The sequence below is a fragment of the Crocodylus siamensis genome, chromosome 9 (genome assembly GCF_052110815.1).
Source record: "Crocodylus siamensis isolate JL-2025a chromosome 9, ASM5211081v1, whole genome shotgun sequence".
NCBI lineage: Eukaryota > Metazoa > Chordata > Crocodylia > Crocodylidae > Crocodylus > Crocodylus siamensis.
The window spans coordinates 35,611,266-35,626,321 of NC_143403.1; the positions used below are offsets into that span (position 1 = coordinate 35,611,266).

A 15,056-nucleotide genomic window follows, 5' to 3' on the forward strand; every position below is an offset into this window, starting at 1 on the left:
AAGTGTAAGGAACACTGTACTTGATGAGGATGTCTTCTGGGTTTAGGTGCAGACTCCCTGAAGATTCTAAAACCATTTTTTTCAGCAATCACTGCATCTGAATCAGACAGTGCACTTTTTTTTGGTCAGACATTCCTTACCAAATGGCACAGGTAAAAATCAACTATTTTTGAGAACCTAAGTGTATCTCCACTTACAAGTACAGAAGAAAGAAAAGTGAAAGGCTTAAAGAGATGGGAAGAATTTTGCTGCCAATCAATTCATGCAGCTGCAAATCTGTTGGATCCAAGATTCAAAGGTAGAAATGTTAGTGATGATAGCACTGCTACTGCATTTGACTTGATTACAAAACAACCACCACACTTAGGACTTCATGTTGGAAAGGTACTTTCAAATGTTGCAGAATATAGAACATCTTTGGGTATTTGATCCAGGAATGCAATCTGGGACTCTGCCAAACATATCCCTCCTGCAACATGGTGGCAAGGCGTTTGCACGAGACAGCGTCTGACTCCTTTTGTTTCTCACCTGCTTCTGATTCCTCCATCTTCTGCAGCATTTGAAAGAAACTGGTCTGTTTAGAAACAGGTCACGCTAAATCAAGAAATAAACTAGCGTGAAAGAATAGAGAAGCTTGTCTCAATCTGGGCAAAACTTCAGTTTTCAGAAGTTCATGAAGATGATAAAAATAAAGGGTCAGAAGAATCAGGAGAAGCAGAAACTGCTGGTAGTGATAGCTCAGAAAGGAGACTGATTAGACAAAGTTTCATGTAGCAAAATTTGTATTCAATGAGTCTGAGGGGTGGGGGGTTCCCTTTTTTCTCAGGTCTTTTTCTAAAAATGAGAGCTTTCTGTATGTGCTTGATACTGTGGAGGAGACTATGTCCAGAACACATAATAACTTTCTTTGTTTTACTATAATGTTGATGGCTTCTTCCATTTTCAACTTTAATTTTTGCCTGCTTCTCATAAACTGGCAAAAAATACAAGATGCTAGGTTCCTTAGAGTTCAGAAGCTTGTGGCTCCATTTGTAACAGTAATTAAAAGTATTTTAAAGTAAATTCAGTTAACAAATTTGTAATTGTCTGAATAAACTATACTTTTAAATTCAATATATACCAAACATGATAATTTTATGAGCAAACCATGTTATCCATAATACATTTTATGTTCTTAAAGTAGCAAAGTGAACTTAGTAGATCTGTGAAGTGTGCTAAGAAAATAAGTACTGCATATATTTCAATTTTTTCCAAAATTTCTTTTTTTCCCCCAAAAAGATCTTGGGGAAAAAACCAAACAAACAGGTTTTTTCATGGCTTCAAAATTTCCAGAAATTTTACATTTCTGTGCAGTACACTAACCCTCAGACCAAGGGGTTGAGGATGAGGGATGAATGGAGCCCCCAGGTTGGCTGGGGACATCAGAGATCCAGCCAGGTAGCAGGCACAGTAAGGAAGTGGGGACTGCCAACACCACTCCTGCTGTCCCTGGATGACTTTGGGGAGGTGAGGGGAGGGAGAAGGCAAGAGCCACTCCATCCCACTCTACCCATGAGCCATAGGGAGCAGCTATGTAAGAAGTCCAGCTCAGCCGGGTGGTAGCACACAGGTTCCCCCTTCCAGCACCTGTGCCCTGTAGGTGTTTTCCACAGGCTAGGAGCAAGCACTGGAAGGAGGACACTGCTGCAGCCCACAACTGAAGCAAGGCATGAGTGGCTCTGGACCTCCCTCTGCATCTGGATCAACCAGAAAACAGCAGTGGTGGAAAGTGGGTGCATCCATACTGCTGCATTTCCCCCTCCCCACCACACCCCGGATTTTCCCTTTAATCATCATCAGGAACCAAAGCCAGTCAAAGCAGACCCCTTCTTATGTAACGCTCCATGGATATTATATAACCACATGATCAAAAAGGACTTTAAGGGTCATCTAGTCCCCCGTCATGACATGTCATGATGTTAACGAGTTGGGTTTGTTTAAATGCAAGCAACAAAAAAAAGATGCTGACTTGAGAGCCCTGGAGATTAGCATCCCTTCTGAGTGCACATAATAGATACAGAAGTAGCAACAAGACCAGCTTACTTTATACTGTGCAACTTGGAATTCAATCCTGACTTAAGAGAAAAGCTTATTGAGGTTGAGAAGAAAATTTGAATTCCAAAGCCCCATTTGCTGGTTTTGGCCTCTGAGGGCTGCTGTCACAAGAGCCAGTTTTGGACTGTGGATACCTATCCATTAGAATAGGAGAGCACTTAACATAATCCACAGAGCCATCAGCAGTAATACCTTTTAACTGCTACAGACCTAAAATGAAATCATAACCCATCACTAAGATGAGAAGGGCTCCCTGATCTATTACACATTCCCTTATTTGCTCTATATTCAAACATGTCAAGTGTATGCATTTCTCATTTGTAAAATCAACACAAAACATATGTCACCCTTGAAATGTACATTTTTTAAAGCCCTTATGAGCAAACACAACCTACGAAGCTTTATGGGTAGCATAACAAAAGCATACCTGGAGTCCAAGTCTGAGTCTGAGGCCAGAAAACATGAAGATTAGTTTAACACAAACATTCAAAGTCAGTCACTGTCCCAGGCTGAGCCGACTGGTAAAATAATGCTCTACCATCTAAGCAGATGTTAATGCTTAAAAATATGAGATTTTATCAATACACTAAAAGAAGATTGATAAATAGTTGAGGGGTTAGATCCAGCATAAGATTTTCTTCCCACCGTTTTGAGACTCAAGTGTACTGCCACTTGAAACTCTTGTCTGTACTAACCCCTTTCTGTTTCTCCTTCAGAGCTTTAACTATAACCAAAACTCTATGCTACGTCAAGAGTCTATTGATGGAGAGCTGCTGCAACTTGATTTTAAATGGGGTATTTGTACATATGAGGTACACGTACTATTAAAGGTTGTAAGGACAAGATGCTCTAGATTTAGATTAATTCCCATTCTCAACAGCTGCAAAAAAAAAGGTTAAATTTCAATTTTTCCACTGCAAGATCAGAAATTTTTTTTTTTTAAAAGAATTAGAGATCTCTTCTACTGGGAGATACTGATCCATCCTTCCAGCTAGGCCTTAGTTAGCCCTTTATGCATACGTAGGCAAAAGCTTCTCCTGTTTCTAGGGAAGGAACAATCTGCCCCCTCCCCCACAGTTGATTACTATTTACTCACAGGTTCCCCATGCTTCCCCTCCCCAGAGACAAGACAGAATTCCCAAACCTGAAGGAAAAAAAGGTACTACTCATTAAAAGGAAAATAGCCTCAGTCCTAAAGAATGGAAGGAATAAAATTCCAACCAAAACAGAGGGAAAAAAACCTCCTTGGAAGGCTGCTCTACAACAGACATGGTGTAGTCAGTGTAAATAGGGGTACTGGCAATAAGACACCTATGAGCACCATTTGCTAGTAAGCGGTGTTGTTATTTTGAATTTATTTCTCTGTTAAATTGTTATCCTAAAGTGCAACAGGTTCCAAGTTACCTGGGTAGCTGTTTCAGTATCCTCCTGATCAGAATTATGCCTTTCCACAGGACTGTTTAATGCAGGTCTAATGCTATCTGCACGCTGAAAGGTAAGCACCACAGATTTAGTATGCTATGTGTAAACCGCAAATACACACACACAAAGTTATACAAATATGTTCAATCTCTGCCTTTCTCTCCCATCCATATTATACTCCACTTAAAACAGTTGTGGTAGCAATGAGAAGACATGCACCTGCAACCAAGACACAGAAAGAATGTACGTGCTCCTCCTGCCTCACAGAATGGAAGGTACATAATTAGGTACAGTGCACCTTGTTTAATTCATAGGCCTCAGATAGAAAAGGCTATGTCCTGACCCTGAGAAAGCACTTAGCCAAAGGACGTAAACAATCTAACTTTAGAAACAGCTTGTGCTAAACTTTTTACGTGTCATTAAGGTTTGTTACCTTATTTCTAATACCACCTTATACCCCTACAACAGGGATGTCAAACTCAGCCAGCCCCCAGCACTTAACTGACATGCAGATAACTGATGTTTGTTACAATACAAGCAACAGCGAAAAAAATATGGACTGACAATGTCTTGTGCTGTTAGGTAAATTATGTACTTCCTTTCCTTTTTCAGGTCCTTGTAACAAGGCATTTAGCAGAATTCACAGATTCACTGGAATCTTATAGGCCACGCTGCAAGTGCTTCTGCTATGGCCTCAAACCTGCAACCTCTGAGCTATAAACTCTGTGCCTCAGCAGCCACGCCACCCCAGCCTCCCTTATGTACTTATCCAACATACATATAAATGGAATACAGCATAACTCAACACTGATATACAAAACAGCATTTACAGACAAGACTCTCAGACAGTTTTTTTTATTGCAATCCATTATCTTGAATAAGAACTGGTTATTATTTTGTTGACTACTTAATTTGCAGTAAACTCTCCAAATAATACAACCTGATCAACACAGAGAGAAATCAGCTGGAAATGCCATAGCAATATAATAATGCAACTGGAGAGGTGTCTAAAACTTCATTAGAAGATGCCAATTTTTATGGAGATGCAATCTGAATCATAATGCTACGTTGACCAGACCCTATGCTAGTGCAAAAGCAAGGAAAAACTGAACATTCAACACATTTCATTGCCCCAATTCATTCATATATTCTCTCATCTGTGCCTGAGAGCTGAACTGAATCCAAGCCATCGATTTTAAAAAAACAATCACTGTTCAAAACATTATCTCATGCCTGACCTGTGTAGGAAAAGGCACCTGGATACGCCCTTCTAAGATGTTGTCAGTTGTTATTTCTACAGAGCGGGTCAGCTGCAGATCCTGCAGAACTAGATGGTACGGAACCTGAGGAAACATCTCTTGAATCTGATGGGCCTGTAAAAAGCAAAGTTTTATAATGTTAAAATTTGGAACACCACAAGTGCCTCAAAAGTTCCATAATGAAAGGGGTCCCAGAAGCCCAGATTTTTCCAGCCTGTGTTTATATAGACCAGACTGCTTCCAGTGACCGCAATTCCATTTCCAATGACACTGTAATTACAGTAACTGCATGACTGATTTAGAAATACAAGTTTTTGTCTCTGTCTTTTGGGACAGAGCCACAACAGTTATATTGTTTAATGGCATTCTTGAAGGGGACTGAAGTTTCCATGTCCCCAGAAACTACAGACAGGTAACTGTAGTTTTGCCACTTTGACAAATGCACTAGGAAATGTTACAGGACAGACTGGTAGTAATTCTCACATCCAGACGCAAAAAGAAGAAACTAAGCTCATAATTACATTATTAATTCCACTAAAGTCAATGGCAAAATTTTGACTTCAATCAGAATTTTATTCTGAAGCACTATATTCCCAGATTATTCCCCTGAAAAAATACAGGTGTCCAAATGACTCATGAACACGGTCTGGAAGTCTTTTTAAATAAGTGCTTACATATAACCAGGTATGATCCCTCAATGACTAAAAATTAGCTCACATTTCAAAACCATTATACTCAATCCCAGGCTAAGGCTGAAATGGCACTGATAAACCAAGGCATCAGTAGCATCAGTTTTATTAAGCAAATCTCTCTCAAACTACAACCAGTTATTGTTTTGTTTTAACTCCTTATAAAAGCCAGAGAAAACAACTTTCAAATGGACTGAAGTCCAAACACCCAACTAACAGTCCACTGGATGTCAAGTTGTTTAAATAACGAGCAGCTGAAATCAAAGAGAGAGGGGAATCAAAATTATGTGCTTTTAAAGGTCTCAAATCTTATTAACGCTTATGGCTGAAGAAAAATTTAAGAACCTCTACAAACGCTTTCAGCATCAGTACATCTTTACAAAGATCAGAAAGGGAAGAAGCACATGGCAAAGTGTGTTTCAGAGAACAGGGATAACATATAAGGCACGCAATGGCAAGTATTTTTGAACTAATTCAAGAACTACTATCAGGCAAAGAGTAAAACATAATAATTCCTTCCTATTTCATTAGTCTGTGACCAAAACAGCAGCTTCAGCATTTTAAATCCCTAACAGTTTCTCTCAATATCCTTTCTTGAGGTTTTTGTTAGAAATACAAAGCAAAAGATTGCTTAATTTTCCAATTAAAAAGTATAAAAGTTGGGTTTGCTAACACAGGGGTTTTTTCCTTGTATTAGACCAGAAGGGCTCAAACCCTATGGGCCAGATCCAGCCCCTGGAGTTGTGTCATCCAGCTTGCAGGGCTCCCTAGGGTCTGAACATCTGGTGGCGGGGGAGCAGTAACACTGCTCAGGTGCTGCCAAATATCCAGACTTATGGGGAGCCTCTGGGCCAGACACCATGGTCCTATCCACTAAATTGGTCACACGGGATGGCACTGGGCCTGATCCCACCACAGGGCCAGGTGAGGGTGTTGTAAGGCCCCTGGGCCTGATCTCAGCGCTTGGGATTGGGGCAGGAAGGTGTACCACAAGGCCCCAGAGCCCAAGTGCAGCACATGAGGGCCATTCAAGGCCATGCAAGGCCCAATCTGGGCATGCAGAGCCAGGCAGAAGCAGCACAAGACCTGATCCTAGTGCACCCAATCCAGCCTGCAGACTGGCCTCAAGCCACTCATCTGGACTGCAGAGGCAAAAAATTGAGCACCACTGCATTAGGCAATTTAAAAGACAATGCTAAATTACATTAACATATGTACAAATGTAATAAATTATTAGACAGCCTAGACAAAATCCATCCAATGTCATCATATCCAGTGAACAAGGAATAGCTGGTATTTGTCTGAAGAGTCTGTGAATGTTTAAATTACTGCAGTAAGTTGCCTGGAAACCCAATAATACAGTAAAAGTTCTGTTAACTGGCATCTTACAAGCTGGCATGCTCAATTAACCGGCATGCCAGCTTGTAAGATAAAGTGAAACTGGAAGTGCCCACCATGTCACTTCCGGTTTCTCTGAGCCCCCACGGCCCAGGGCAAAGCAGCCTGCGCTGCCAAGCCCCCACAGCCCAGGGTCATAACAGGCTGTGCGGGGCTTGCCTCTCTTTCCCACAGGGCCTGCAAGAGGGGTGCCGATGCCATGGGAGGGGTGGCGGGACACCCCAGACATGGCAGAAGCAATAACAAAGCTTTTACTGTACTTAATTGTAGTCTTATACAGGTTTAGTAGCAGAGACACCCGCATAGTTAAGTCTCCTATCAGAAGGACTTCATTACTTTTGCAAGACACATCAGCGAACATTTATTAACATATCCTACAGTACAGTAGAGTATCCTAAATAATTTAAACTAAATTAGATCTGCCAGACAAAACAAACAAGGTACATACACCCCTTTCATTCCAACACAAAAACACCCACGCACGCACAGGAGTACACTCCATTAACTAGGCTTACCATAGCATTGAGCTGGGAGTTGCTTGCCTGTGTAATACCAAGGATATTGGTAGTATGCATCACTTCCACTGAAAAACTGGGTAGCCAGCTAGCAATACGAGAACCTAAAAGAAAGAAAGAAACCAAAAGATCAGACCGGTATCAATACAGGTGGTTTCCGGCTGAGCTTTTTATAAAACTACAGTTTCTACAACTGTCTACTTCAAGGGTGGGCAATTATTTCAGGCGGAGGGCTGCTTACCGAGTTTTGGCAAACCATCAAGGGTCACAAGGGTAGCCCTGCCCCTCGACAGGTACCATGCCACCTGGTCGCCATCTTGGGACCAGAAGTCCCACCCCTAGCCCCGGACCTTTACCACTGGAAGGTCCTTCCCCTTGCCCCCCTCACCCGAAATACTTCTTTGTAAGCTTTCTTTTAAAGGCAAGTTCTCTCAGACCTCTAGAGGATCTGATGGGGCCAAGTCTAGTACAAGGGGATTAAATGGAGCTAATATTGACGTGCCTAAACAGGACATCAACAGAAACAGCCTTTTAAGACTGGATGCTGATCAGTCAGCAGAGCAAAGAAACAAACAGAGGAAAGTCCTGCTCTACCAATGGACATGAAAACACATGAAATAAACAACAGTTCTAAAACAGTCAACCAACCACGTAGAACTCAAGGAAACGGGAGGAGCCATAGCAGTCAAGACACAAAAGGGCTCTCTAAAGTCTGTGTGTACTCTTGGAAGTACACATCTGAGTTGCTGTGAAACAACACTCCGCCCCTAAATATGAAAAGGGGGCAATGGGGTTCCTATGATTTAAGTCAGGGGTTTTCAACCTTTTTTAAGGAGAATACCCCTTCTGGTGGGTACCCCCTTCCGGACGTGAAGCAGGGGGAGAAAGGGTCCCCCCGGCAGCCAAACGCAAAGCGGCAACAGCGATGGTGTGGCAGCAGCAATGATGCAGCAGTGCGCAGGCACACAGCAACAGCAGCGGCATGGCAGAGTGCAGGCATGTGGCAGCAGAGCTTCCTAAATACCCCTGCTTCTGCACGCTGCTACCACGTCCTCCCTGGGGCCTTCCCAAGTACCCCCAGGGGTACATGTACCCCCAGTTGACAACCCCTGATTTAAGTTTACCATAGACTGCAACACAGATTCACCTGCAGAGAAGGCTGCTCCTCTTTGGTGGGAGGTTTTCTGAACAATATCAACTTTAAAGCCTGGATGACTAACCATCAAAATGGAAGAAGTGATTATGCTGGTTCAAGCGGGGTCTGCCTTCTGCTACTGCCACAGGCCCCAAGTTCTCATCCAGGTTCTCTCTTTGGTGGTCTTCTCTAACCCGATGACTGTCTGTGATATTAAGAGACATTCTGCAGGTGGGGCAGGACGTATCCTGTTCAAGCCAGGATCGCAGGCATGAGCTGACAAGAAACAAGGCAACCAAGTACCAATGAGCTTACAGTGCTTGTCTAAGGCATCAATATCATGAGTAGACTGACAGGTGGCAGTATATTCCATTTAGCTTATTAACACATGCATGTCAACACCCCAGAGACAGTTTCAAATTCCTTGAAGGTTTCCAACCAGAACTATAGCTTGCCTGGTCTTTTCAACCAAAGAAAGAGTACTTTGCTTCTGTAAACTAACTTCCAAGCAAACCCTCTCCACCTCTAGAGAACCTCAGTAATTGGCCAGCTAGTAATACAACTTCCCCAACTAGCCCAGAGCAAGTAATTTCTACCTGAAAGGGGAAATATAATGATTCTTTAGCATCAGTGATAATAACCAAGTAAGCAGATTTTGTGGTTGGACTGGTTAATCTTCAAGGTAGTCTGCTGGGCCCCTCCGAGCCGCTCCCGACCCGCCCGACTTCCAAGCAGGTCACCGGGGCAAAGCTGGAATCGTGCCCGGGCTCCTGGAACTCCCGCCTGGCCTGGCCCCGCCAGGATCGGGCCTCCGGTTGACAAGGCACCGGGGCACCAAACTTGGACACGGCCGCCCAGAGCAGCACGGTTCTGCCCCGGAGGTTTCTCTCACCAACTGGCCTGGTGTTCCCACTCCAATGAACTGCCTCAATGTTTTTCTTGAAATATTTAGTTTTATCCATATAGTTATGGAGCATGAGAACTTGATAAACAGAAAAAAAAATTACTGATGCAAGTGAAAACATATTCAGGGAGCCCTTTACATAAATGCTAATAATTAATATAGCTTCTGCTACTGAAAAAAACAGAGATTGGAGTTCCAGAACTTAGAATTTCGCCAAGCACTTTGTTTCCTGATTGAGACTGGACTGACCCAGTCGTGAAGTTTTCTCCATTCAAAATGTTTTTCTTTTACAAAGGCTCAATATACTTTCTTCAAACATTTTAGCATTCTAGTCTACTTTGTACTTGCATAATGTTCAGCAGCAGAGGATCTCACTGCATGTTATTGAAGCAATTGATAAATATAACATCCATTTTACAAGTTGTAACACTCAAGTAGACATCAGTCAAGTGACTTGCTCAATATGCTAGACTACCAGTCAGAGGCAAATGTTCTAAGTCCACTGGTTCATGCAGTCTAATTAAACTGGATAAACAACTATCTGACAGGCAGATGAGAGAGTAATGGACACGCTAGAAATGGCCAAAATGGATACAGTGAAACATCTGCATCAACTTGGTCCTCCAGAGAATGCACCAAGAAGCACATTAATGTTACCAATGCTGTTCCATCATTGAATACAGACATTTATTTGCTCATATAGCAAATAAATCTGAGCTATTGCTAAGAAAGCAAATTCAAATCAAGCTCTCTTAAGAGCTATAGATGGAACTTTCAAAGAGACCTAAAAGATGTAGTTGCCCAATTCTTATTATAATTTAGTAAGATTTGGGCACAAGGCTGATCTAAACTATATGAATCTGCCCTGCTGTCTTTTTACACCCCAGGATAAATGACTATACACTCCTGTACAACTGAGGACAGGAGAAAATACTTCATGTTTTGTCTGGTAGTATCAAAAATAAATTGAAAGGAGAAAATTAATTCTTAGTAGACAAAAAGGTTAATTTATTTGATCATTTATTTTACATATGAGTTAAATAATCCAGTTTAACATGCTGCCTCTCTAAACTGTTGGCTTCACGCAGCTGAGATTAATCTAGCTTCAAAGAAGATGCAGAGATACCATTTTAGGTACATGGGAAACCATTTCTCCTAAGAGGAGAGCCAGGGTTTCTTAAGTGCATGGCTGATGATTAAATATGCATAGGGTTCTGTAGCTTTATAAGAATTTCTGCAACAGCAACAAATTATCTCATTAGAGGCTTACTGGAAGGCAGATAAATATTTATGACAAGGTTTGCAGTGAACAACAACAAATTAGCCCCCATATTATAACCTTTGGTTTGATGCTAAACTGTCAAAAGAGACACAGGAGTGATTAACAAAGGGTGGTGGCTCATATAAACCACAAAAAATGAATTTAAGTGGCTCTTCAAGTAAATCAACCTTCATCTTTAAGTTCCTGCCTCCACAGCCAACCCCCATTTTTTTAAACACATGGCTGGGGTATTGCCTGCCTTCTATTTTTCTTTAGCATCCAAAAAGCAAGGCTGAATGGAGGTTGGGATAAGGGATAAAGGAAAACAAATTAGCAATGCTCAAATCATGCTGTTACACTTCCTGTAATCAACCAATTCAACACGGCCACTTCCCCAGATACATACTTGTGAAAGAGGTGCCCACATGGAAGTTTACGTGCAGACTGCATGGAGTCCCAGCAAATGGCACAATCATCATTATTAACAGCGAGTTCTTCAGGAGTTGCAACTGCAAACCTACAAAGGAAAAAAGACAAAGTAATTGATTACACAAATCCCAATACAGCTACAGAACTAGCTTAATTCTTTGCCACCACCAAAAACCTTAATTCTTTGCACTCACCATGCCCTCTGGGAGAAGGTGAAGCAGTAGTTTGCAGTCTTTTCCAAAGCCCAACACCATATTACAACAGCAAAAAAAGTTTGAATCTATCACCTAACAATTCTGGCACCACAGCATTATCTACCTCAAAAGGGACCTGTCTTCACTCTCCCTAAGGCCTTGATTACTAGGTTGAGAACTCCCATGTACAGTGTTGGCTCAAGAAAAGGTGATACTTCTTAAAACCAATGCAGTTGTTTACATCAATTTGAAGATTATTTTTCTTTTAGGTGTAAGTGATGTTTTCAGGCATTTTTTTTGACACTTCAGTACAAACTTTGCATTTTTATGTCATGGGCAAACAGCTAACCTCTGTGCGGATGCTACATTAGCAACACTACAGTAAGGTCACTTTATGGAAGAAAAGCACTCACAGGCAGGGTGATGAATCCTGCCAACAGTTTCATGAAGAATCTTTCAATGTCTTGCAGAGAAATCATAGAAAGCCTGCAGCATGTCTAGGCCACAAGTTTCTTTTGTCTAGCAGCAGTGCCCTCAAACACACTACACTGCTCCCAGTAGGCTGTCTCCTGACCCAAGTAGCCATCTCCATGCAAGTTCTGTGGGCTGGTTAATTAGCACAGTTGAATGACAGTGCCAGTTTGCTCACTCACAGCATGGTACAGGCACAGTTACACTGCTTCTGGTTTCAGGGACATCCCACACAGCAGAGCAAAATGTATGAAGACATCATTCCAAGGTACAGTAAGTTCGCTCTTGAGAGCTAACTGATAGGGTTGTGCTAAGCTTGGTCCCCAATTTGATTTAGCAGAGATTCATCTTGATTCAGTGGCTGAATCTCCGAATCCGAATCAAATCAGAAGACCCTTTAAACTCTACAAATTGAATTGGAAACCTCTGATTCAATTCAGAGATTCGGAAAGATTCAACAATTCAGAAATAAATAACAGCTTTAAATGTTTTTTCTACATACCTCAAGGTACTAGACAACTTGCAAATGCTGCAATGCTGGGGCAGATGGAGCATCCCACAGGAGTGCAGGGGGCTCCCAGCACACTTGGCAACAGACTCAAAAGTGGACCAGAAGCACTTCCAGGTCTGCCAGGGACAATGCTGGGGGGCTCCCCTCCACCTCCCTGGCTCAGTGGTTGATGCATCCTGGGCCTGGAGGAGCACCTGGGGACACCCCGCAGCTGACTGCCAAGCTGCAAGGCAACGGGGGGGGGGGGGGGCCCTCCCACATGCTCCCTGGTGGACCCAGAAGTGGACCGGAACTACTTCCGGTCCACTTCCAGGTTCGCCGCTGAATAAGTGGGGGTCCATCCACCACACTCCTGTGGGATGCTCCATCCGCCCCAGCATCGCAGCGCTCACAAGCCGCACCTGGTACCTCAAGTATGTAGAAAAAACATTTAAAGCTGTGTCTATGGCCGAATCGCTGATTCTCTGAATCAGCATTGAATCTTCAGATTCGGATTTGACCGAATTGAACTGGGGACAGTGATCCAAATCAATGAATCATTGTCCCCGATTCAGGCTGAATCCGAATCAAATACGGCCTGTCTCGCACACCCCTACTAGCTGACCTAAAAGTCTAGTTCTGAATTAGTGATGAACACACCTCAAGGATAGTGAGATCCACTTGGATCCCTGGTGTGAATGATTGAGTCTACATAAAGAAGGAGTTCTATTACTGACTTTGCTATCACTATCACCATAGCCCAACTGAGAGAGTTAGATTAAAGATCTAGAGACTCCTTGTTGAATTCTGAGCATCCACATACCTCTTATCCTAATCCTACTCCAATAGATTATTACTTCCAGTCCTACTATTCTGGAATTCTGACACTATTTTAAATCTAGTATAACCTCAATTCCAGAGTTTCTTTTAAAAGGGTGAAAAATCCACAGAATTCAAAATGGTAAAGAATTTTACTGAAACCCATAAAAGGAAAAAGGAAAGGTAACAATAATGAAGAGATCAACCAGTCTTTGGTGATATGATATTCTGCATGCACTTCCCTATATATAATGCTGTGAATTCAAAGTGTTCCCATATATAATGCACTTCAGCCTTTTCTCAGATCATGCATGTCTCCATGCCAACCTGATGCTTCAGCCTTAGCCCTGAGATGAGGGCATTGTCTATACCAAACACACTACGTTAAAAAAAATAAATCTAGAAATAATTCTTTAAACACATGCTCTTAGACATGATTAAACTTTGCTTAAATCAACATAGCTTTCATTTGTAAATTACTGTTTTATGGACAAATCCTAATAGCTTAATCCTAATAACTGAAGGCTGAGGAAAACTTTCTGTTTAAGATACTGATCCAGCATAAGTTGGTAACGTACTGACCCAAGCTCAGTATAAAACTATCAACTATCTGCAGTGGTTTGTACTGATTAGTCAGGTTGCTCTTAAGCTATTTTAGATACACCAGCAAATGTTTCTAACATGGAGAAGGCCAAAGTTTGACAACTGGGATTTAAAACTTTAAACCTCTCATTCCTTCCCTAGTGCCAAAGGGTGTATCTACACATTCATTAATGTGCTTTAGGTAATATGCATTAAATCTAGTACCTCAACGGTAAGGTACTAGAAAATGCACATTAGCCTATTTTAATGTGCATTAGCTAAAGAGCACTTTTGTGACGATTTAAAGTACATTAAAATAGGCAAATGCACATTGAAGTACACATGTAGATGAGCCCAAAGATTATAAATAACTGTTCCTGGATAATTCTCTTTAACTTTAGTTACTGGTTACAATGTTATAATAAAAGTGAAACTCAGATTTCTAATAAGCATGACAGGTGGCAAAATAAGTACAGAGGATGGCAAAATAAACGTTAAAAATTGCTACTGGCATGATATAAGCATAAAAACTTAACAACTGGTTTAGCAAGTTTGGGCCTTCCTAGCCCATAACTATGATACACACTGAAGGAACACAAGATGTATTAATCAAGAGGTTCTCTCTTCAGGATCTAAATCAGCATTTGAAACTCACTTGAGCCTCTCACTCATCATTTGCTCACCTGGCTTCCATGTTTCCAACCACACGCAGGTAGTTCTTATGACGGCGGATTCTACGCTGAACCTCATGGAACAGATAACGCAGCTGCATAAAGATCACCAGGCTGGCCATCGACAACCAGATGTTGCCAAATAGCTTTTTTTTTAAAAAAAAGAAAGGTGCAGAAGTGAATGCCAGGGAAGCAAAGAGAAGGACATAAACAACATAAAATACACTTCACGTACAAGTCACTAAGCCTAAAAAAAGTGAAGCACTACAGAGTCTGAAGGGCTCTGCAAATTTCAGGCACTTGTTCCAAAAAGTATATTCCCCACTCCCCCCAGGTACACACAGAAAGCCACATTAACAGATGTTACACTGAAACAGGAATTTTTTCCTGTCAGTTATGTTTTCAAAGAAACAGCTATTCATTTTTTACAACTGTGGGTTGAAGGGAAAAGGCAAGAGTGACAGTTCAGTTGCAGGAACATTTATTTCTGCCAGTGGGAGTTGAATCAGCTTCTTGAGAGGAAAAGGAATGATCCAAGTTCGCACAATACAAAAAGAAGCCAGTATTAAAGAATTTATTTTACTTTCACCCAGACGAGTCAACATCTAAAGATTAACTAAACATGATCAAAAGATTCACCATTAAATTCACACTGAAAACTGCAAAGCACTCACAACAGCAAAAAACACAAACTTCAGACCAATTTCCTGTCTCCCTTTGGAA

General features: G+C 41.7%; 1 protein-coding gene across 1 annotated transcript in view; it reads right to left on the reverse strand.

Annotated features, from left to right (window-relative positions):
• The window catches only part of AMFR (autocrine motility factor receptor), a 47,121-nt gene that overhangs the window by 18,102 nt on the left and 13,963 nt on the right, over positions 1 to 15,056 (reverse strand). Inside the window, exons 7-12 of the mRNA XM_090062293.1 lie at positions 14,346 to 14,479; positions 11,084 to 11,194; positions 8,598 to 8,788; positions 7,378 to 7,481; positions 4,755 to 4,889; positions 3,499 to 3,582 (exon numbers count right to left, since the gene is read on the reverse strand). Coding sequence (XP_089918419.1) covers positions 3,499 to 3,582; positions 4,755 to 4,889; positions 7,378 to 7,481; positions 8,598 to 8,788; positions 11,084 to 11,194; positions 14,346 to 14,479 — 759 coding nt within the window. The remainder of the gene's footprint in view (positions 1 to 3,498; positions 3,583 to 4,754; positions 4,890 to 7,377; positions 7,482 to 8,597; positions 8,789 to 11,083; positions 11,195 to 14,345; positions 14,480 to 15,056) is intronic.